We start from the raw sequence: 21239 nt of genomic DNA, 5'->3' as shown, positions 1-21239 counted from the left end.
GTGAACCACAATAACTCCCAAAAGGGGAGCTGTTCAAACAGAAGCGACACGGCGCTACACTGATATGATGGTTTAATTTATTACGTTGTTGTGCTCATAATATTTCACCTCATTTCTCTGTCTCAAGGTCAGTTTTGTTTCTCTAATGCTTGCTGCATTGTTTCTAATTCTAATGCGGTGTCCACATTGGTTCAGACTAGAAGACTAAACTTGAGAACAAATGCTAATACAATGCCATAGAGTGCTGGGAGTGCTAGGTTTGTTGGAGGCCAACATGAAGTAAACATCGCCCTGGTTCCCTCATCAAAAAGCCAAAGAGAATTTTTGATTGGATTTTGGATTTTTACAGAAAATAAGCTCTGTGGCAAACAAAAGTTTTTGAGATTTACATGTCTTGTTCAGCAAGATAATCTTCACAGACCACTGATTGAGTTTTTGAGGTGTAAATGCAATTGTCAGGTATTTGGTGATATCAGATTTTCACTGAAGTGTTATCATGGCCAAAAAGAGTTCACGATAACCATTTTATCATGATATTTATAAAAGATTTGAGAAAAATAATAATGCTATCAGTCAAATTCATCTTAAAATTTGTTTATTGTGTGTTTTGTCTCTTTTTTTGGTAACTGTATTACACTTAAAATGTGAGTGTAGGGAAGGGGACAGAGAGTCTTATACTATAACTGTACAAAACCGCACAAATTGGGCAGCTGTTGCTCAGAGGTAGAGCGTGTTGTCTACTAATCGTGAAAATGTCAGTTTGATCCCCGACTCCTCCAATCTACATGTTGAAGTATCCTTGGGCAAGATACTGAACCCCAAATTGCTCCCGATGGCTGTTCCATCAGTTTGTGAGTGCATGTGAATGGTCACTGAGTAGCAGGTTGCATCTTGTATGGTAACCTCGGCCACCAGTGTGTGAATGGATGAATGTGACACGTAGTTTAAAAACGCTTTGTGTGGTTGGAAGACTAGAAAGGTGCTGTACAAGTGCAGTCCATTTAACATCTATTATAAAGAGCATTTATGCCTAATGGATAGTAAAAAGGCAACCAGACAGCCTTAGGGGAAGGAGACAAAGTGAGAACTGAAAGAAACGGAAATTATTTAAGAGGCGTTGGATTATTTACACAATATAATCATGTGTATTAGTAACATGATATCGATATTGCATTTTACATATCATGCTTATTGTCAATACCGGTGTATATAGTGACATCCCGAAGATCATAAACCACAGTAGTGGACAATTTTACATTTGAACCTCATGATGGGGTGACATGTAAAGTCAGATGGTTTATCCTCAGGAGGACATGAATGTCTAAACTAAGTTTCTTGTCAGTCCATCCAAGTTGTTGAAATATTTCAGTCTGTACAAAGTGACAAACAAATATTGCCATCTTCAGAGCTAAAACTGTGTCTGCATCGTGGAATAAACTGACTCCAAATACATGGAGTGTAATCATTTCAACAGAGAACTTTTTAAAGCAGGTGGAGTTTGTGAACTGGTGACTTTAACCTTATTAACTTTGTGTCCACATAGGGAAATGTGTCTTGCAGAAAAGTAGAAATTCGGGGCACTGTCAGGCGTTAACATAAGATGCACATTTTTTTCTTTTTTAAATGCTCAAACCCCCAAGGTCACTGATAAAAATGTACATTGAGAGATATGTTAACCCATTCATGAAGGGGTAAAACATCACCATTATTACCATGGAAATAATAAAATCAAAGAAAGTACAGTATGACATCATTTTATTTCACATGATTTAATAATACATTACATTTCACAGTTTTATATTCAGGTTTACATGCATACAAAATGTGATTGCTGGAATAAGAATCTTCAGTATACACAAAGTTTATAGATAGCTGCCTTTTTCCATGTTGCTACATGAGCTGCTGAAAAGTTCCTCTCTTTACGTTGTTGTGTTTGGACAGGCTGGGACCAGACACAGAAAATGTCCCTCAGGATTTGCCTGCAGAGAAAAGAAGAAAGACACAGTGTTAGATTAATGACTGTTTTAAATGAGCACAGTGTTATGAGGAAATACAGGTTGTTGGTGTAGCTCTCACATACCTGCAGGTTGTTGTGGCACACAGCGTTATGAGTGGCTATCAGGTGATTGTGCACACACTTCCCAAAGTGGTGTAGACAGGAGTGATCAGAGGGGCTGCAGGTCTGAGGACATGACGGCGGTTTCAGCAGCAAGCAGCTTGAACAGGAGGTGTGTTGGCAGGAGCCCTGGCACTCTGTCTTCTCCAGAGACACAAATCTACAGAGCAGCATGTTCAGATTTCTGTTACAAATCCAGCATGAGACATTACAAAAGAAAAAAACATATTTGTTTTCAGTCACCTGGCGGAGCAGATTTCAGAAGGGTTGGCCTGACAGTATTCCCTGGTGCACTCTGGGTGACAGCTCTCCTGATCCGACGATTCAATCACTGCACAAAACAACATTTAAACACTTATTTATTACTTCTTTTCCCGAGCAGCAACAAAACATGAAGATGTCTAATCTCGTACTACGTCTGATACTGTATCAATAACGGCGACAACTCTGGTTGCCGTGAGGAGATAAGAGGTGTAATTATGGCTTAACTCAGAGCAGAAACCTTTGAATCAAAGGAAGCCTTGACCACACTATCAGTCTTCACAGCTCATAAACAAGATCCACCACATTGGCACCGTTCCCACTGCAGGGGGACTAAGTGTGACTGAATATCTTAGGGAAATCTATTTTTTTTTACCTCATTACCTTTATTTCACAGCTATAGCTAGGAGTTATTTCCAGAACATATGTGTTGGTGTAGCTTAAACTTCCCAATAGTATATAAAAAAGTCCAAACTAGCTTCACCTCGATCAGCTGTAACATTAAAATGCAGCTTATATTTTAGTGAATTCAAGGGCACATGTTTAGTTTTAACACTGGAGGAGGGGGCGCATATTGAAAATGGCGGAGGAAGGTTTCCTGCCAGAGAATTTCTAAGGTCAAACACCTACATTTCTGCATTCTGATTAATTTTTATGCACCATTTTGTGCCTTTGCTACATCAGTCCAAGGTGGAAATGTCTTTAATTTTGTCCTCTGCCACTTTAATGCCTATGAATTAATCTGTGATCATGATACAGTATTATAATAGATATAAATATAACACAGGAGCAACTCTGCTGCATGATAGGTACTTTTATTTTTGATACTTTCAATACATTTTACTGATATTGCTTCTGTACATTTATTTAAGTGACATTTTGACCTCAGGACTTTTACTTGTAATGGAGTATTTTTACTTTTCTGTTCCCAAAATCTTTGTTTAAGTCCATATAATTGACTTTTTGTGATTTTAAAATTAATTTAAAAATTTACATTAGAAATTTTAAATTTTAAATTGATTTTGAAATAAAGTTGAAAATTAAAAAAAATAATTAATTAAAAAAAATAGAATTTTAATTTTAAATTATTTTAAAAATACATTTAAAAATTGAATAAATAAATAAATAAATTCATAAAAATTAAAAGATTTTATTTTAAATTAATTTTGAAATAAATCTAAACATTTAAAAAATTAAATTAAAAACTTTGAAATATTTTTTAAATTAATTTTGAAACAAATTAAAATATTTAAAAGATTCAATGAAAAATTTTAGAATTTTAATTTTAAATTAATTTAAAAAATACTGCATTTAATTTATTTATTTATTTTTTTTTAAAGGTAACCGATGCATCAATAAATTTGTCTCACTGCAGCAGCATATTGTATTGAAATGGATGATTAAAAGTCATCTGCTTGGTATTAACCAAGGTTATAAACTCTAGTCTCACCTGCTTTACAGATCCCTTTGCGCTCTGCGTCTGGTTTGTCAGCCGAGTCCTGGTAAACACACACCAGCCCCTCATCACACTTGCCCAGATAGTCCCACGTTCCACCGCAGGTCTCCCCCTCTGCTCTGGCACACACAGGGCAGCAGCCACACACACCTGTCGTGACACCACCTTTACACTGCAGCTTCAGCGCCCGCTGGGTGGAGCAGTGGATCTGCTCACAGGGCGGGCAGTGAAGGGTCTGAAGCTGCTGAGCTGCCCCCGAGGCCGTATCCAGTGGTGACCCCAACGCCCCCAACAAGGCACTCAGAAAGAAGAGCATCCACATCCTTGATCGACCTAATGTTGTCCTGAGGTGAGAGCACCTGCCAGCACCTTTTATACACCTGGGATTACACAGTTTATGAGCCACAACCTCCACCCCCCACCCACAGCCAATAGATGAGGGCAGAGGGGTTCTCACTTTAAATGACTGTCCCCACCTCTTATCTTCACACTATCAACACTGTGATTTTGTTTGGAAATAATTCCTCCTTTTGAACGCCTGTTAGATAAGTCTGATGAAGACTGGCCCCCTTTGTATTTGGAGTCACATGACCTCTGAAGGGGCAATTCAGTGCACACCTGCAATCAGGTAATGACCTATTTCTCCAAAGAACAAAAGGATTAAGACATCAGCGGGGTTATCTGATCAGGACATCTCGTAAGTCTCCTATCTCTGAATAAAAACTCAGACGGGTTGTGTACATAACAGTAAAAGATGGCCACTGTCACTGGAGATCTATTAAACTGGAGGTGTCAATATAAATGCTTTTCTCTTTTCATCTGGGCTCCTTTGTATAGGACGACACACAGCTGAGGAGTGCAGTAAGTTAACTCATAGGTCACACTGAAGGATTTAAGGCACAAGGTATTTTAAGGTGATCAAACAATTGCTTCCTTAACTCAAACTAAAAATTTAAAAAACTGCTTTGTGCCTTAAAAGTGAGGAAAAGCATAATGTAGCATTTCAATATGTAGAATCTTTATTCATGTTTGCAAAATATGCAACAGTCCCTGAAGGTCACATGACTAAAAATAGTTTTTAAAAGTACTGCAGGTGGGGGAGCCCTTCTGTGTGGAGTTTGCATGTTCTCCCTGAGTCAGCGTGGGTTTTCTCCAGGTACTCCAGCTTCCTCCCACAGTCCAAAGACATGCAGGTTAACTGGTGACTCTAAATTGTCCGTAGGTGTGAATGCGAGCGTGAATGGTTGTCTGTCTCTATGTGTCAGCCCTGTGATAGTCTGGCGACCTGTCCAGGGTGTACCCTGCCTCTCGCCCAGTGTCAGCTGGGATAGGCTCCAGCCCCGCTGCGACCCTCAAGAGGATAAGCAGTTACAGAAAATGAATGATTACTGCAGTTTGTGGCAATGATAAACCCATCTCAGTGTTTAAAACATCATTAGCCTATAAAACTAAATGGAAAAATGAAGAGGCATGTTCACCCCCAAAATACCACTTATTTCTATGATATTAAAAAAGTTTAAAAAAAATAAAATAAGCACACACACACATTTTGATGATTTGTGTGGCTCTCAAGTTTTCCATTCTTAGGTTACGTGCTGTTAGTGTGATGGTTGCAGGCCTGTGTTAGGTTTTTTTCCCCATGCATAACCAAACCTTTTCAAACATACCTAATGTTTTAATTTGAAAGAATGAAAAATGTTCCAATAAAAATCAAAAGCTCAAAACAAAAAAAGAGCAAAAGGAGACGTCTTTCGTTTCTCAGCTTGTCCCAACAGGCTCTTTTCACTGCAGACATTCTGTCCTGACAAAGCAGGAAAATCACAGGTGTAAATAATTACATTAACAGTGAGGCTTTCAGGACCATTCAGTGATTTTGAGTTTGTACTTAGAACTCAAACTGTTGTTTTGATGTTGCGTTCCTCAAAAGACTTGAACACATGAGCTTCAGTTGGTCAAGAGACCATTTAGTGGATATCATTTACCTTAAAGTAAGTTTCAGATTTTAAGGTATTCTTCAAAGATAATTAAACAAACCCACAAAAATGCATGCTGACATGCAGGGTGGTTAAACACAGAGTTGAATATTCATGTTGAACTGCAAAATTAAATTTGAGTGACATCATTCTGACTGGGGTATAGCCTTTGTGTTGACAAAAAAAAAATTGACTCAAAATCCACTTACTTACATGACAACTGAGCAAACAATGAGGACAGTGACAGGGTCAAAAGTACTTAAGTGAATGAGTAAGTGGCCTTTGAGTTGAGACAGACCTTTTTCACAGCAGACATTTTGACATGTCATAGTAGGGAAAGCACAGGCACAGGAAAGCATAGCTGCATTACGCTAAGGGGATGCCTGGTATTGTTCATCCTAATTGACTGGGATATCTTACTGGGACACTTGTTGGAATTAAGTGATTGTTAATGTGATAAGTTTCACCTGTGCTTTTCCTTCTATCTCAAAATGTCCGCTATGAAGAAGGTCCGTTTTGTTTCCAAGCTCCAGTTGACACCAGATTTAACAGATATTTACCAAAAGTTAAAGAAATAAATCAAAATGTTCTGAAATATAACCAGAGTTATGTATTTAATAATCTGCAGGAGGCTGTGCGTCGTATAAAAATGTATTTATTTTCAAGGAAACCATTGAGTAACACTGAATACAACAGGAGTGATCATTCAATAGTCAATAAAACTTGTGACTCCTACATCATAAAGATCCCACATACAAGACGCCTTGGAAAACAAGATTTCAAAGCAAACATGTTGGCAATTTGCTGGTGCTACAATTTCTTTCTTTTTTTTTTTTTTTTACCCCCCCCACATAACAAATCGAGGTGATACACACCTGTATAGAAAAGTGACAAGATTTTACATCAACTTACAAAGGGCTGGATGTCAAAGTGCAAGATGCCTGAACCCCCCCACCCACCCACTCACCCCACCCCTCCCCTCATCAAAGAGGACGATCAAGGTGTCGAAATCAGAAATGGACAGTCAAATACAAATCTCCAAAATTATAATTCAGCCATTATGGCTTTGTATTCAGTTGAGACCCAAGTCTAGCTTACATTACTTAGCTTTAAAATATCGTTTCAGAAACATTTTTTCTCCCAAAGAGACTGTTTTTTTTTTTAAACTGCACCTTATTACAGACAACTGCATGTAATGGAGTAAAGCATCACAGGAATAATGCAGGCATACAACAGAAAAGCAGCTGTTCATCAACAACTTCAAACAAAACACACTAACATTTTGTTGGTTTATAAAAGCAACCGAGTCAAAGAATAACATACTAAAATCTGAAGTGAAAATAAAATGACTTAAAAACCTTGAAGAAAAAAAACTATGTACACGTATTTACAGGTAAATAGAGTGAATATTATACAGGTTTGACTGGCCTTTCGAGGTCAGGCCGAAGCCACCGAGGTCCATGTGATCCAACACTGCATGACATTCAGTTTTGTCAATCCAAAATGGTTCTTAAAAAGACAAAATACCTTCCAGGAAGCCGCCTTCAAAAGTCGCACTAAAAAGAAGCGAGCGAAAAGTGGAAAGTCTGTCAGTTTGTTTGTTCTGAATCTGGTGTGAGCGAGTAGAAAAACATCCAGGGCTTTTTGATGCAAACGTAACTTTCAATTTTTTGCATGATTTTCTTTTAAAAATAATAATAATTATAATAATGGCAATGTTTGCAAAGAGAAATCCATTGAATATATTCTTCTGGGAGTCCGTGTTTTTTTTTTTCCAATGTTGATACCATCTTGAACTAAAAGACGAGGTCATCAGTCTGGAGGAAGGAGGTTGTGCAAACGAAACTGTTCTCTGATGTGCGGTCTGACATCTTCATTCTGTGATAACGAGACAGAGAACAGATCAGAGACTAATAAGAAAACAGACTGTTCAGGTCTTTGTTGATGAAGAGGGACTCTAGTTTAACAGCAATGTGGGCAAACTGACAGTAACAAGACTCAAAAGTGACACACAGTATTAAGTCCAGTTCAGACCAAAGATTCTCGACAATAATAACATGTCAGTTCACACTAATGCAACTAGATGAGACGGCGTATCGTCTCTATGCAACAACTCTCTGTACTTCTGTTCTGATTTCCAGCTTTTCAGGCTTATTTTGTGGCTGAATATAATTTGTAGCTTCTTAAAATATGAATGAGGATAGTGATGGTGAGATACTGGCTACAGCTGCATTAGTAGTGGTGATGAAACGGCAAAAAACAGAAACAAAACAAGCATCAGGTGGACTGTATTCATAATAAATACACCACAATAATATAAATAAGCAGCGGCAATTAGTTAGTCAATGAGAATGTGTGTGTGTGAGGGGACATGAGCACATACAGTGAGCAGCAGCAGCGACCCACTATCCGACACCAGCACACCGTGAGCACTGAAACAGAGGGCTCGGCAGAGACAGAGCACCTGTCGCAGCAAGCGAACACACCGTCTGTGATTGACTTCACTACAAGCCGACTGGCTGTAGAAACAGATGACATGTTTTACGTTCTAAAACCATCAGCCAGCAATTTGACCAGCTGAGTTGCAGGTGAAAACATCAACCGACTTGAGTCGAGCTCAGACTGGTCATTTCACACTGCTGCAACTTTTCTCTTTAACATTCTAAAACTGTTTTGTCTCGTCGTGAATCTTTAGTCTGAACTGGGCTTAAGATCCATCAGTGTCCAGACTAATGCAGTCCAATACAACAGTCCTGCAATAACCCTAAATACCTTCATGGTTATAATGGCGAGTTGAAACTGCTTTAGAGAGGTGTTGATTCAATTCCACTATCTTTCTGGAGGCTGCAGTTTGTGGTGCTGCTGCACTGTATAATGCTGTACAGTGCAGCAGCACCACAAACTGCAGCCTCTTTCTGGAGGCTATATATTATACTGAGAGGTGTTTGTATTATTTTGTCCACCACACAAATAGGTAATTAAATATTAGAAACACTTCTCATTTTAACACAACAGCAGCAATGCAAACAGCCTCCAAAATGATAATGCAGTCAAATCAACACCTCTCTATCAGCCTGTTGATACCTGGTATTAGTGAGTAGTATCAGTGATCTAAACACAAGTGGACAGCTGAGACACATCTTTGTTCACACCTGTATGTATCATGCGTCTCCAGCTGGCCACTTGTGTTCTGATTTTGTCACTGCTTTGTCATATACTGGAAGGTCAAAGGGCCCTGCACATGGTTATTACGTCTACATCCTCATTAGCTGCTCGCCAGTCATGTTAGCGGTTGTGTCGGTACAGCTGGAGATTTTGCTGTCAGGCAGATTCTAGCATCTAACTCATTGTTAAATGTGCAACCACCACGTCCTACATTTATGACATAGTCCTTGTCAGGGATGCACCAGTAAACTGCAGCGTTTACACTACAAAGACATGTGGTCAAATGCGTCCCCGACCACCTTAGCAAGTGGTTTGAGACGTCACATCACAATGCATCTGAGTGGTCGTTCACACTTGTATTTGGTGCTATCCGCTTGTGACCATCTCGCCCAAGATGCATGTTAATACCAGGTATAAACAGGCTCTAAGACAGTTCAGTATCTTACAATGAGCTCAACACACACTGGACAGAAATATAAATGCAACACATTTTTTGCTCCCATTTTTCATGATTAAAATCAAAAATTAAAACTATTTCTATGCACACAAAAGCACCGTCCCACAGCCATTAAAGAGGAGTGGGTCAAGAGGCCACAATCAACAACCTGATCAACTCCATGAGAAGATGATGTGTCACATTACACGATGCAAATGGTACATTTGATACTGAATTCTATCTATGACCCATAAAATGCAGTTCTGTAGAGCTAGTCCTGTCAAGTCCTAATAAGGGTCTTTTTTTTCCAAGATAGAACTGCACATTTAGGAGTGGTCTTATACTGTGACCATCCCAAAGCACACCTGTGCAGTAATCATGCTGTTCAATCAGCACTCTGATATGTCACACCTGTCAGGTGGATGGATTATCTTGGAAGAGGAGAGGTGCTCACTAATATGGATTTACATGGATGGATTTAACAAATTTGCAACCAAAATTTGAGAGAAATAACTCTTCTGTGTGCGTAAGAGACTCTAAGATGTTTAACTTAAACCTGTGAAAACTGCAGCAACAAAAAGTGTTGCATTAAAATGTGTTCAGTGTGCTTGGATTATTTTGAGGAATCTTTTAAAAAATATTCCTATGATCTTTGTCATCTGTAATAAATCTAAACCCTGTGACTTTATCCACATTAATCTTAGAATTCTTCATAATGCAGTACGTTCTGTCATAGCTGCTCAACACTGATGACATGTTTTTCTTACATCAGCTCTTATTATCTGTAAATATAAAAGGCGCTGTGTGTCTGTGCATCTAATCTTGAATCTGTCCACAGTGGGAGAGTAGGTGGATTAGTCACAACACACCGCCGGTGGTGTTAAGGTGTCAGTCTAACTAGACAGAGGTTGAGATACATACCAGCTCCACAAGCTTCTCGAGGAAAGGAACAAGCTTTAGAAGCTCGTTGTCATTTCTATCCACAAACCAGCTCTCAATAGGGATTCCATTGGAGAGCTGCGACAGACACAGAAATCTGTGCTCAGATATCACAGTGACACACAAACACTGGCAGAAACAGCAAGTTTAAAAACAAACTGGTTTACTGGTTGGTGTGAAAAAGTCGTACCTGATAGGCAAAGGCTTGGGGTGAATTGTCGATTATTATCGTCTTGGAAAGATCCCGTCCAAGAATGTTTAGGTCTTTAATATAATTTCCTTGAACACACACACAATGCTCACGAAATAGCCTATGTCTAAAATGAAAAGAGAAAGAAAGAGGGACTAATGCAGTAATACAGCTTTACAACAAGATATTCACAAGACAAACAAAAAGAACTGATAATATCCCTGTAGTAGAGTATTTAAAAAGGCCATATTGAATTAAAATAATCCTCATTTACTTAAAACAACAACAACAACAACAACAAAAAAACAGCACAATTAAAGAAGAAAGAAACTGGTATAGAAAAGGTCGACTTCTTCACCTCTTCATACTGACTTTGGTACTATCCAGATATGTCTGCTTTTGTTAGCAAAACAGGTTCCTCTCATTTGTTTATTTGACAAAAGGAAGAGGAAGTTACTGCTGCATCCACCCAGACTATTGTACAGACTGTATTAATGGATGGAGATTTATTAAGACATCAGAGGTGTGGAGGAGATCAGAAAGCACGGGTGTGTGTGGAGGATAAACAAAAACATCAGTGCTTATGTTGATGCTTGTTTCACTGTTGCTACGACAAGCAAACTTGATTAACTTGAAAACCAGCAACAGCACTATGGAATCATCTAGAAACATCCATTACAGAACACACCCACAACGAGGAAGTCACAACGAGGGAGGAATATTTGCTGTCAAGCAGAAAAATTTTTTTATTTCCTCATTTATTTGTCGGAAAAAGAAAGCGAAGAACTCAAGCTTTCTTCATTGCACAAATTTTCTTTTTTATCTTTCATCTGAATATCTTCATCTTAATTCTTGAGGCTGTGTGTGTTCTGTGTTGCTGTCCCTTGTCCTTCTACTGTAGATCTGCCCAGGTGTGCTGCATTACTTAACGATGTGCATCACACCTGGCATGGAGGACGTGTTTAAGAGCTCCTGTGGCAGCAGCAGAGGAGAGAGGCCTCTGGTGTGGGGACTGCTGGTCCTGCTGCCTCTCAGCCTGGGATTTTTGTTGTCTTGTTTGCTTGTTTTTTTTGGTAATAATTCCCCTGGCTTTGAGTGTTATAAAGGTGTCTTATGTGGTAATTTGGGTCAGTGGTGGAGTTTTGTTTGCCCCATTGGGCCACTTAACGGTGGGGCGTGTGTACAGTAAGGCTGGTCAACTTTCCTGGCTGAATCATGCATGATAGGGCTGTAACAGTTCCTGTATTCATACTGGACTGATGCACGTAATGTGGTACTAACGTGGAACCAAAATTCACAAGCACAAGTTCCGCCTGGATATTTTTAGCCTTACGCCCTTAGCAACATTTTAAGGTTAGACAACAAGCTGATTGGTGTGTGGCAGAGTTGTGTGTGGCAGAGTTGTGTGTAGGACAACAATGGTGTGTCTGCACTGCTCAGCCATTAGAGGAGATGGGAATGGAAACACATCGTACATGCTAAGATACATTTGCCAGCATTCAATGACATCACTCAGATGTGCCGATCACCAGGATGATTCATGTGAGCGCTCTGAATGTTTAAATACAGCCACAGTGGAACTAACTGTAACACTCCTCCTCATCCACAAGTTGTGATTTTACTTTTATTTCTCTATTTAGTTTGTATTTGGATATATAATGAAAAACGTTTACCAAAGTTGCCAATGGGAAAAATGTTATCTCATTAACAAACCCAGCAAGAGGATTTCGTCTGTCTTCACACTTCTGCTGACTGTTCGAAATTTATATTTTGTTTTGTATCTGCTGTATTGAACTTGCACCAAAGTGACTTCTGTGCACCGTTACACCCCGACTCGATAGCAAACTAGTTCCTCTAGCTTTATTGTGGTTACGCTTGTACATCCTGTTAAAATCTGAGCTGACACTTTAATTTCCTCCTCATCTCTACAGCTAACTCGAGGCACATTCACACAGAGTGTTAAACACAATATTTATCATAAAAGCTACTTCAGAGTCTCGTGTTGTCACTGACCTGACCAACTGTTTCTTCGGATCCAGGATGTTGAGCAACTTGTCAGCGTACACTTTCTTTGAAGCGGTGAAGAGAATAATCTGAAATTGAAACGGACAGCAGCAATAAATGAGCAACATGTAAACCTTAATTTGAACAGAAACTTTCTGGAGTCTCTTGGAAATTGAAGCTGCATCTCACCTCATACATTTGAGACATGCGCTCAAGAAACTCACGGAAAAAGGGCCTCAACCGAACATACACCTTGAGATTAAAAAGAAAAGAAGATGAAATTTAATCACCGCAGCAAGTAAATAGAGACCTCTAAATTAGAGAACAACATTTAATAGTTAGTACCTGGTATATTACATCTTGAAAGAGCACAGGGAATGTCAGGGCTGCGTCTTCTAGCTCATTCAAACTACAATGCACCAGAGTTTCGTCCTGATGACAGAAAAAGAAGGGAAAAACCAATTACAGTCAATGTACTTTCATTATGTTATATAGAGCAAGAAACAGTTCACTGCTTACCAGATCCAAGACGAGAGAAAACTCTGGTGTGCTGCGTGTTTTCAAAGGTAGCGCTGGTTTGCGTGTTAACTGCTCTTCTGTCAGCGGAGGCACGTGCTTAATGAAGAAGTATCTTAAAGCAGAGAGACAGTAAAAAAGGCTCTCATTTAGTTAATCAATTACCCGACAAAAAGCAACACTTTTACAACAAGGAAAGTTTAATGTTAGTGTTGTTAATCCAGCTGAAATATTAAGAGGTAAGAGCACAGAGTCTGTCTTGTCACCACTAGTTTAAATACTGCAAAGGTCTGAAAAGATTTAAATAAGTGTTCAAATATTTAAAAGATGAGTGAATCAGCTGAAGTGTTACATAATCTTTAGTCTCATGATGTACAGTAGTGGTGTAAACATGCTGTCTCATGACATCACAGAGGCTCACAGTCCTGTGTTTGCTGCCATCTAGTGGTTTAAAGTTGGCAGCATGTAATGTCACCTTGGACGTGAGATGACATCTGATCACAAAAAGCTCCTTATTTTTGCTTGACAACTTATTTTTAGAATTATTTTTAATAAACACTGTTGTTAAAAGCTGCTTACAAACCAACTTACGGATCAAAAACTTCCCATTCCTCTTCATACGTTGTTTCTGGAGGAGCTGCAGGTAACGGATCTTGGTAACCACCATCTGGCATACAACCAGGAGCTGATCGACACAGAGAGATGGAAAAGGTGTTAAAATATTATGTTCCTGAGCAACAAAGAGTCAAAGTTATGACTAGGCCTGTGGTGGCATGGATTTTTTGTTACTGCAGTGACTTATTTAAGAGCATTATGTGCGTGTACATCATAAATATAATTGTATTTAACTGTATAATTCTCTGGTCTATCTGTGTAGTGTATGAAGAGCTCCTCAGAATGGCCTCTCTATTCAAAGCTGACTCATATGAACAGTCCAATGTGGGCTGAATGAGCATCAGCAGGACCATGCCATCTCATTCCCTTTACTTCTCCTTGCAGTTCTTGCACTCACACAACTGAAGTTACATCCAGTAACTTCAATTAGCAGTCTGCTCGCTCACCAGAGGAGCTCCAGTCTCAGCCTTTAACTGTGGCACAGCAGCCTTCAGTGTTGATGGGCTATTACTCGTGACGTGTAACCAATGAGACAATGCTGTCACGGGACACTGAATGAGGCTACAGAGTGGTGACTGCAGACAGAGGGGCTGCATCAGAGCCAAAAAGCATGTTTTTCAATGAATGTATTATACTTATATTTTTAGAAAAGCAGTGCTGACCTTGTCACCGTAGCAGTGCCACGTGACCACAGTGACGCACTTATCGTCACAGCCCTAATCATGACGTCACATTCGGACTACCCTCTGTTCCACCGGCTTCTGTACATCAATATCTTATTCACCAACTCTGTCATCGGTCTGTCGTGAAGCCTGTTCCTGGGATTTACTGTCCATAGTGACATGAGACAAATCAGCAGCACTTGCTATTAGAAGTCGAGGGAGAGGCTGCGACATGTGACTGGAAGTTAATGTCGCATTTTCTGTCTCAGTTTCAGAACCTTTACACCCCATAACGTTTACTCACAATGGTCCAGAGCTTATAGGGAAGGCTGTTTGTTAAAGGCTAACCAACTTTCACTACCATCTTTACCTAAACATATGGACACTGTTGAGAAAGGCTCTAATCCAAGGCTGGATTTTTAGTTTTCCAACTAATGTCAGTGGGATTCTGAATGAGGTTTTCTTACTTCTGAAACAGGACCTGAAGTTTCACTTTCACTTCGGCTCTCTATTGTTGAATTACAAAGCTGAGCGACAACCATGTTAACAGTTTGACTGTTAACGACACAAAACCCAACTTGAGAGCAGTGTCATGTTTACAAATCTGCATGGCCAAAAGAAGATTAATTTGATTTGACATCCTACTATTGTGAACCCCGCCCATCCGATCATCAAAGCAGGTTAAAAATAAATGACAACTGTTAGTGTTTATCTTCTGAAAGTCAAGAGAGTTTCCCACATTAAAAGAACCCGCACAGTTTCTCTCTGACCTTTGACAACTCAAAAGTCCGTCCATCCCCTCAGGTTAGAGTCTAGGTTTCATCCTGGACACTACACAGTCCTTTGAAGCCCACGTCAATAATGTCACTCAGTCTGCACAAATTTCATCTACAAAATATTAATCGTCTCCGCCCGTCACTTACACCTCAGAGTGCTGCTATCCTTGCTCATTCTTTGGTTACATCTTATATTGATTATTGCAGTTCTGTCCTCTTTGGTCTCCCTCTCAAGTGTCTTCATAAACTCCAGTTGGTCCAGAATTCAGCCGCCAGTATCATTTCTACCTGTCTGAACTCCTACAGATCTACACACCCTCCCCTACTCTTAGATCCTCTTCTGCAGTCCAACTCACATCACCATCTGCCCAGTTGACTACCATGGGTTCTAGCGCCTATAAATAAAATGCATTATAATTATTATTGAGAGTGGTCGTACCTGTTAATGGCGGCATGTCAGTCTCTGTGACTATTTCTCCTTCTTCTATGGTTGGATCGGAGGTAATCTGAAGCCTCTGCGGTAACATTGGGGCAGGGTGACAAGGAGTGATGCCCTCTGTGGATGTGAGAGTGCTGCTTGGCATTTCTTCTGCCGGCTCGATGTCCAGCTGTTTCATGATTTCTTCTGCCTCCACCGCTTGGCCAGGAGAGTCTGAACCAGGAGTGGCTACATACAGATGACAAGAACGGTCTGTCAGTCAGTTTGGTCACACACCACAGAAGAACTTTTAATTATTCCAAAACATTTCTGACATTAATATTAAAGGCAACTTTTATAATACCAGTTTTAGTTGCTGGTGAGAAAAAGTTGAAGACTGGAGAGAAGATGGTTCCGAGCAGGGTGGTGCGTGGTGGGCTGCTTGCTGCCTCGACGGGGACCTCTAGTTTACCGTTTGGTTTCATGAGTTTACTGTTGCAGGTCATTGTGTCTGAAAAACAACATCACTTTAATAACAACCCCAAAAATATCTGTAGAGATTTCTGTTTATCTGTATGTTAAAGGCATATGATTTGTGCGCTGCAGTGAAGCTGAGACATTTCTTTTACAACACTTCTTACTGGGTCTTAAATACCTTTATTTGGACTTTTTCGGCAAACTCTGGAGACTGCTTTGTTGGTAAGGCCTCTAGTCTGTGGTGTTGAAGTAATTAGATCGCTCTCAGAATTACATTCAATACGACTCCTCTTTGCAGGGATGTCCTGCTCCACCTGAGGAAAATAAAACCAGAGATACAGAACAGGTCAATGTTAGAAATTGTTCACATGAATACAGCTTCCTTTGTGGATTTTTGGTCTTTTTATCGAAGGCCCTGATACACCAAGCTGAAGCTCGGCAGTCGGTCAATGTCGAGCTGTCGGTGAGCGTCTGTTGCCCTAGTTTTTTGTGGTGTGTCCCGCACAGTGAGCACTACTAGATTCAGCATGTTGTATTGATGTCGGAGCTGGTGCATGAATGAGTGAATGAAATCACTCTGGCAGTTCAGGTCAGTGCACCACAAGGGAAACTAAGAGGAGCAAAGCAAACAAACAACTACAGTCAAGAGGGTGTAAAACAAACTTTTTGCACTAGGCAAGATTATTTTTTTGCCATTAAGCCCTTAGCAGAAACAGTTTGTACTTGTTATGTTATTATTATGTTATCGGTAAATATGTTCTTTCAACACTGGGTTGTGTTGTTAATGTGCTAACCGGCTAACTAGCGCCTTGACTCCGTCCTGTCAGTCTTCTGGTTTCCCTCAAATACAGACGACTGCTGCCTGCAGGTAGGGAGAGTTATTTCCTCTCATGCAAGCGCAGAGCGCCCATACTAGTTGGTCGATGGCTGTAGTTTTTGCGGTGTGTTCAAGCACAATATTTTGGCCGAGACACAGCAACATGAGGCAACAGTCAGTCATCTTTGGCACTAGTTCTTTTATGTAGGTTTGGTGTGTTTGGGCCTTAAGACTCTGCACTTTATTATGAGAAAGCCAATTAGTAGTGTTGTAGGAAAAAAGTAATGATAGCAAATAAAATCATGGTACCATTGTGACTCAGTCCACATCTAAAAAGAAATGTACTAAATTTAGAAATTATGCAAAATTATTTTTTTCCACCAAACTTATTTGATTTTATTCTGTGCACAGGAGATGATAATATCATGGTGTTTCATAGAGTTTGTAGAGTACAGAGAAATAAGAGACGTATTTAATTTTATTCATTTCATACTCACTCTGCATCATTTTTACTTTGAGCTGCTGCACCCTTTACTTACATTCAATTTCGACTGTGTTGAAAGAGTCACAGAAATGTTACAAGGTCCGACCCAGTATGATTGTCGTTAAGACTTTCATGTAAAGCGACTCAAGTGATATTTAGACACCCAAGTAATGAGATGCATGTCTGAAAGTGGCTCAAGTAAAAAACAATTTCATTAGTGGGGAAATGTTTTGCTTTTAGAGAAATGCTCTCAGCCTGCTCTATTTTTTCTGTTAAAATCAGACACTATGGGGCTTTACAGTTGGGAATTACTATACCATTAATCATTATAATTCATAACAGCTGTCACAATGTAAACAGCGGAAGTTCAAAGAAACTTAGTGAGTAGGAAACAATGTTGGCTGTGTTGAGACTTTCTGTCAGGAAACTTAAAGCACTCCTCGCTATTATGTGTGAGTCACTGTTTCAAATTATCAGCACAAAATGCAGCTGAGGCACTGCTTTTCTCTGCATTAAGCAAGAGAGTGTGCTCCCACGTGTATCATTATGTTACAGCAGCAAACACAAAATGGTAAAAGAGCAGCTTGGAATCTTAATGCCAGCTCACCTTAACAGCATTTCCACGGATGAATTTCTTTATGGTGGAGAACAGGCCTGTTTCATTCTTCTGCATCTTGCCTCGACCTCTCACCGGAGATGGCTCCACTTCACGGTGTTTCCGCTTGGCCTGGGTCGGGTGGGTTCGGCGGCCTAAGTTTAGCTGCTGAGGAGCTTTACGCACTCTCAGCCTCATCGTGCTCCGACGTCACATAGAAAAATCTGACAAGAGGGAAAAGAAAGTTAAGAAACAATGCTTAAATGATGACGGCAACACCAAACACAGCAGCCTGAACTTCTTGAATGTTACAGGGTGTTACAAGCAGCTTTACAAGAATATTCCCTAATTAAAATCAGCTAAAAGTTTTAATTAAAAGGAATACATCATCCCCAAAATGACAATTTGTATATTAATAACTTACCCAATGCTACATTTAATTCGGTAAACAGTAATATTACCTCACTGAACTTGGGAGCTGCTGGTGTACTGCTGCCTTGATAGGCTTTTTGTGCAACTCTGTGACTTTGCTGAATCTGAACTAACCCCTTTAAAACACCAAAGTCACACTAACTGACCAAGGCAGTGGTAGACAAACAGCTCTTGTGTTCAACGAGGTAATATTTCTGTTTTGTCAATGGAGTCTGGCTTTATAGACAGCATAGATATGTTTCACTTATACTTCCCCGTCGAAAAGTCCTGTCTGTTTGGGAGAAACTGATCATACGACTGGTTAAATGAAATTTGGTTTGTACTGCACAATAGCTTTGCTGTTTAAACCTTTGAACATTGAGCAAATTGGTGCAATTTCTTTCAAAAACCTGGGGGGTAGAAGGCAATGAGCAACTTGGTAAGAAAAATCCCACAAATTGCAAAAAGTTAATAGATTTAAAAAACTATCTAAAAAATAGAAGAAGAAAAAAAAGGTAGGGAAAAACTATTTTTATAATTATCATTATTATATATTTGAAATTATTATAATTTTAAGCTCTTTTTCCAGGTCATTTCCTTGTCTGTTTGTTTTTAACTTTATTATTATTATTACTATTATTATTATTTTTTTAAACTAATTTTCTGGTTTTTATTTTTCTCTTTTTGCTAATTTCTTGCATTTTTTCCCCCCATTTTTTCTTTCATTGCTCACTGCCTTTTTCCCATGTTTTTGAGAGAAACCAAGCTAATTTGCTCAGATTTCAATGGGTTAAACATTGTTAAACACAAACCCCTTTTACTTCAATTCATCAGCAATTTTCTCCATTTTTGGATCCTTTACTCGCCTGCGGCATGCCAGAAAAACAAAGTTTTCTTCACAAATTCAGCATCTACAAGTTTTAGATACACAAATGATTATTTATTTATAATGAGTATTCCTTTAAATTCAGAAATTATATAATCAACAGGTTAACAAAATAACTTAACTTAATAATACCAAAAAGGTTACTAGGCTTTGATACCCAGCCCTGTACACTGCATGTTTTCAATTCAATTTTTCAAAAGATATGTGGTGATTGTTATACATTGATATATTGATGTTTTTAGACATTTTTTGCTCTCAGTTTAAAAAGTAGAGACAATAATTTAATGGCATTACTGTTTTTCTATTCTTAGCTTTCATGCAATGTGACTCAGTGAGTCATTAACACCAATGCCAAAAAATATTACAACACTGACACCCTTCATCAGCCTGGTCACATTACATGAAAGCTAATGAAACAAAACATCTAACTTCTAAAACAATACTTTCATACAATAGAAGAAGAACTGAGCCGTACTGACTGAATGGAAGCTACTGGAATAAATGACATTATTTTCTATAAAAAAAAATATGAGTAAAATGAATGTATTACGCTTGAGAAATCAAAATGAGTGAGCTACATTAGACCAGTTTAATACAACTGTTTGATCATAAACATGAAGGTGCTGTAGCTTCAGTCTAAATGTTACGATCAAGTAAGGATAAATTCATATTTCACTGGTTGCCACGGTTACTTAACAAGATCATAAGTTTAGGGTACAAATTATTAATGTACAGTACGCCAAACAGACCGGTCAGTGGAGCAGGCGGTGCAACTTAGGTGATAAACTACATTATGAGAGGCCTTTAATATGTTCAAATTAAGCTGATGTTTAGTAAACGCTTTATATATGCATGTTTGGTGCATTATGCTGCAGCTTTATTATCTACCTGTTGCTAAATCATATCTGGTAGCATAACAGCATCGCTGTCTGTCGTTATGTAACATTGGACAGGCTGTATTAACACCAACGACATCAGCTAGCGCCGTTAGCCAGCTGCTGGTATTTAGCATCAAAAGCCAAGTGTAACGTTACAGCCACCGCTGGTTTGACGCTGGTGCTCAATACGTTAGGACAAGACTGTGCGTTAATGTGCCAACATCTGGCACTTATCCGCTGAATATACCTGCTATCAATATGACTGTGTCTTAACGTAACTTAAACCAGATGCTGTCAGTGGGTTCCGCGGCTAGTTAACACAAGCGGCTACAGTTAGCTTCCAGGCTAACAAAACGCCAATGGCAGCAAAAGCAAGGCCGTGACATTATTCACTTCAGCTTCCACAGCACGTCTCACATGTGTCCCCGTGAACATATCTGTGTTTAACATGCAAACTATACATCTATGCATCGGTAACATAAATCCATTTATCAGCTAGCTATGCTGTTGCTAGCGCGTCATTTAGTTCGCTTCCATAATTATTTTCAGCCATTAGACTACGCCCCCTTCGCTGGCTAACGCTAGCCGCTAGCTAGCTTGCTAACAGCAGTCGGGCTACCGGGGGGGGGAGACACAAACATTTTTTGTTTACATGTTGACGCCGCTCGTTACTTACTGACGATCCAGGGAGCTCTTCAAAACTTGCCGCAGCGTTGTCAGCTCTCGGCCACGACCGTGGCGGCCACCGGTGGAGGTGGAGCCGTGGTTGTTGCTGCCAGCTGTGTCTGTCGCTCGGTAGCTAGTCAAAGACCAAACATGTCTGCGGACGCCATTTCCCGCCTCATCACAAACATAACGTTGGTGGTGCGCAAGGGAATGCGACACACACACGTAGGAGAACCAACGTGGCGGAGTCAACAGAAAAAAAGCCTTCGGTGCGTGTGCGCAGCCTGACTGAGACTCAACACTGCACTTTATCCCTGCTGGTATTGTTGTGCGACTACAAGGAGGCTGTAAAGAATGTAAAGACTGCTGCAAACAATCACCACAGCAGTTACATTATCTGTAATGTGTGTCACACATTAAGAAGGACAACACTTTTTGGCATCTTTTTGCCTGAAGAGTGCCAGAAGTTCTTACATGTTTGCAGCCATGTTTAACATT

At 39.6% G+C, this 21239-nt stretch overlaps 2 protein-coding genes across 2 annotated transcripts; both read right to left on the bottom strand.

Annotated features, from left to right (window-relative positions):
• Nucleotides 1–1738: 1738 nt before the first annotated feature.
• On the bottom strand, nt 1739–4158 carry si:ch73-330k17.3 (IGFBP domain-containing protein). The gene is made up of 4 exons (XM_049574608.1): nt 3828–4158; nt 2360–2447; nt 2081–2276; nt 1739–1979 (listed from the first exon to the last, which is right to left on the bottom strand). Exons 1-4 carry the CDS (start codon nt 4153–4155, stop codon nt 1920–1922), a joined length of 672 nt encoding a protein of 223 aa, XP_049430565.1. The 5' UTR covers nt 4156–4158; the 3' UTR covers nt 1739–1919.
• Nucleotides 4159–6445: 2287 nt separating this feature from the next.
• Nucleotides 6446–20907, bottom strand: ctdspl2a (CTD (carboxy-terminal domain, RNA polymerase II, polypeptide A) small phosphatase like 2a). The gene is made up of 13 exons (XM_049574671.1): nt 20752–20907; nt 17913–18124; nt 16183–16318; nt 15892–16038; nt 15549–15776; nt 13648–13741; nt 13060–13171; nt 12886–12972; nt 12730–12792; nt 12550–12629; nt 10537–10663; nt 10329–10424; nt 6446–7684 (listed from the first exon to the last, which is right to left on the bottom strand). The coding sequence occupies exons 2-13, from the start codon at nt 18096–18098 to the stop codon at nt 7619–7621; spliced, it is 1422 nt and encodes a 473-aa protein (XP_049430628.1). The 5' UTR covers nt 18099–18124; nt 20752–20907; the 3' UTR covers nt 6446–7618.
• Between the last annotated feature and the right edge of the window lie 332 nt (nt 20908–21239).

This window comes from Epinephelus fuscoguttatus, linkage group LG4 (genome assembly GCF_011397635.1).
Source record: "Epinephelus fuscoguttatus linkage group LG4, E.fuscoguttatus.final_Chr_v1".
Lineage (NCBI taxonomy): Eukaryota > Metazoa > Chordata > Actinopteri > Perciformes > Serranidae > Epinephelus > Epinephelus fuscoguttatus.
The sequence above is the reverse complement of the archived record's forward strand: the minus strand, read 5'-3'. Positions and strand labels throughout refer to the sequence as shown.

Excerpts from the sequence above, each read along its gene's own strand:
- si:ch73-330k17.3 (XM_049574608.1), bottom strand. The coding sequence starts at position 4,155 with ATGTGGATGCTCTTCTTTCTGAGTGCCTTGTTGGGGGCGTTGGGGTCA. Across the intron at positions 2,277-2,359 it reads TCTGAAATCTGCTCCGCCAG|ATTTGTGTCTCTGGAGAAGA; the intron begins GTGACTGAAAAC and ends GCTGCTCTGTAG. Across the intron at positions 1,980-2,080 it reads TGTGCCACAACAACCTGCAG|GCAAATCCTGAGGGACATTT; the intron begins GTATGTGAGAGC and ends TTTTCTCTGCAG.
- ctdspl2a (XM_049574671.1), bottom strand. The coding sequence starts at position 18,098 with ATGAGGCTGAGAGTGCGTAAAGCTCCTCAGCAGCTAAACTTAGGCCGC. Across the intron at positions 13,172-13,647 it reads GAATGGGAAGTTTTTGATCC|ATACTTCTTCATTAAGCACG; the intron begins GTAAGTTGGTTT and ends CTCTGCTTTAAG. Across the intron at positions 7,685-10,328 it reads TCGAGAAGCTTGTGGAGCTG|AATGAAGATGTCAGACCGCA; the intron begins GTATGTATCTCA and ends TCGTTATCACAG.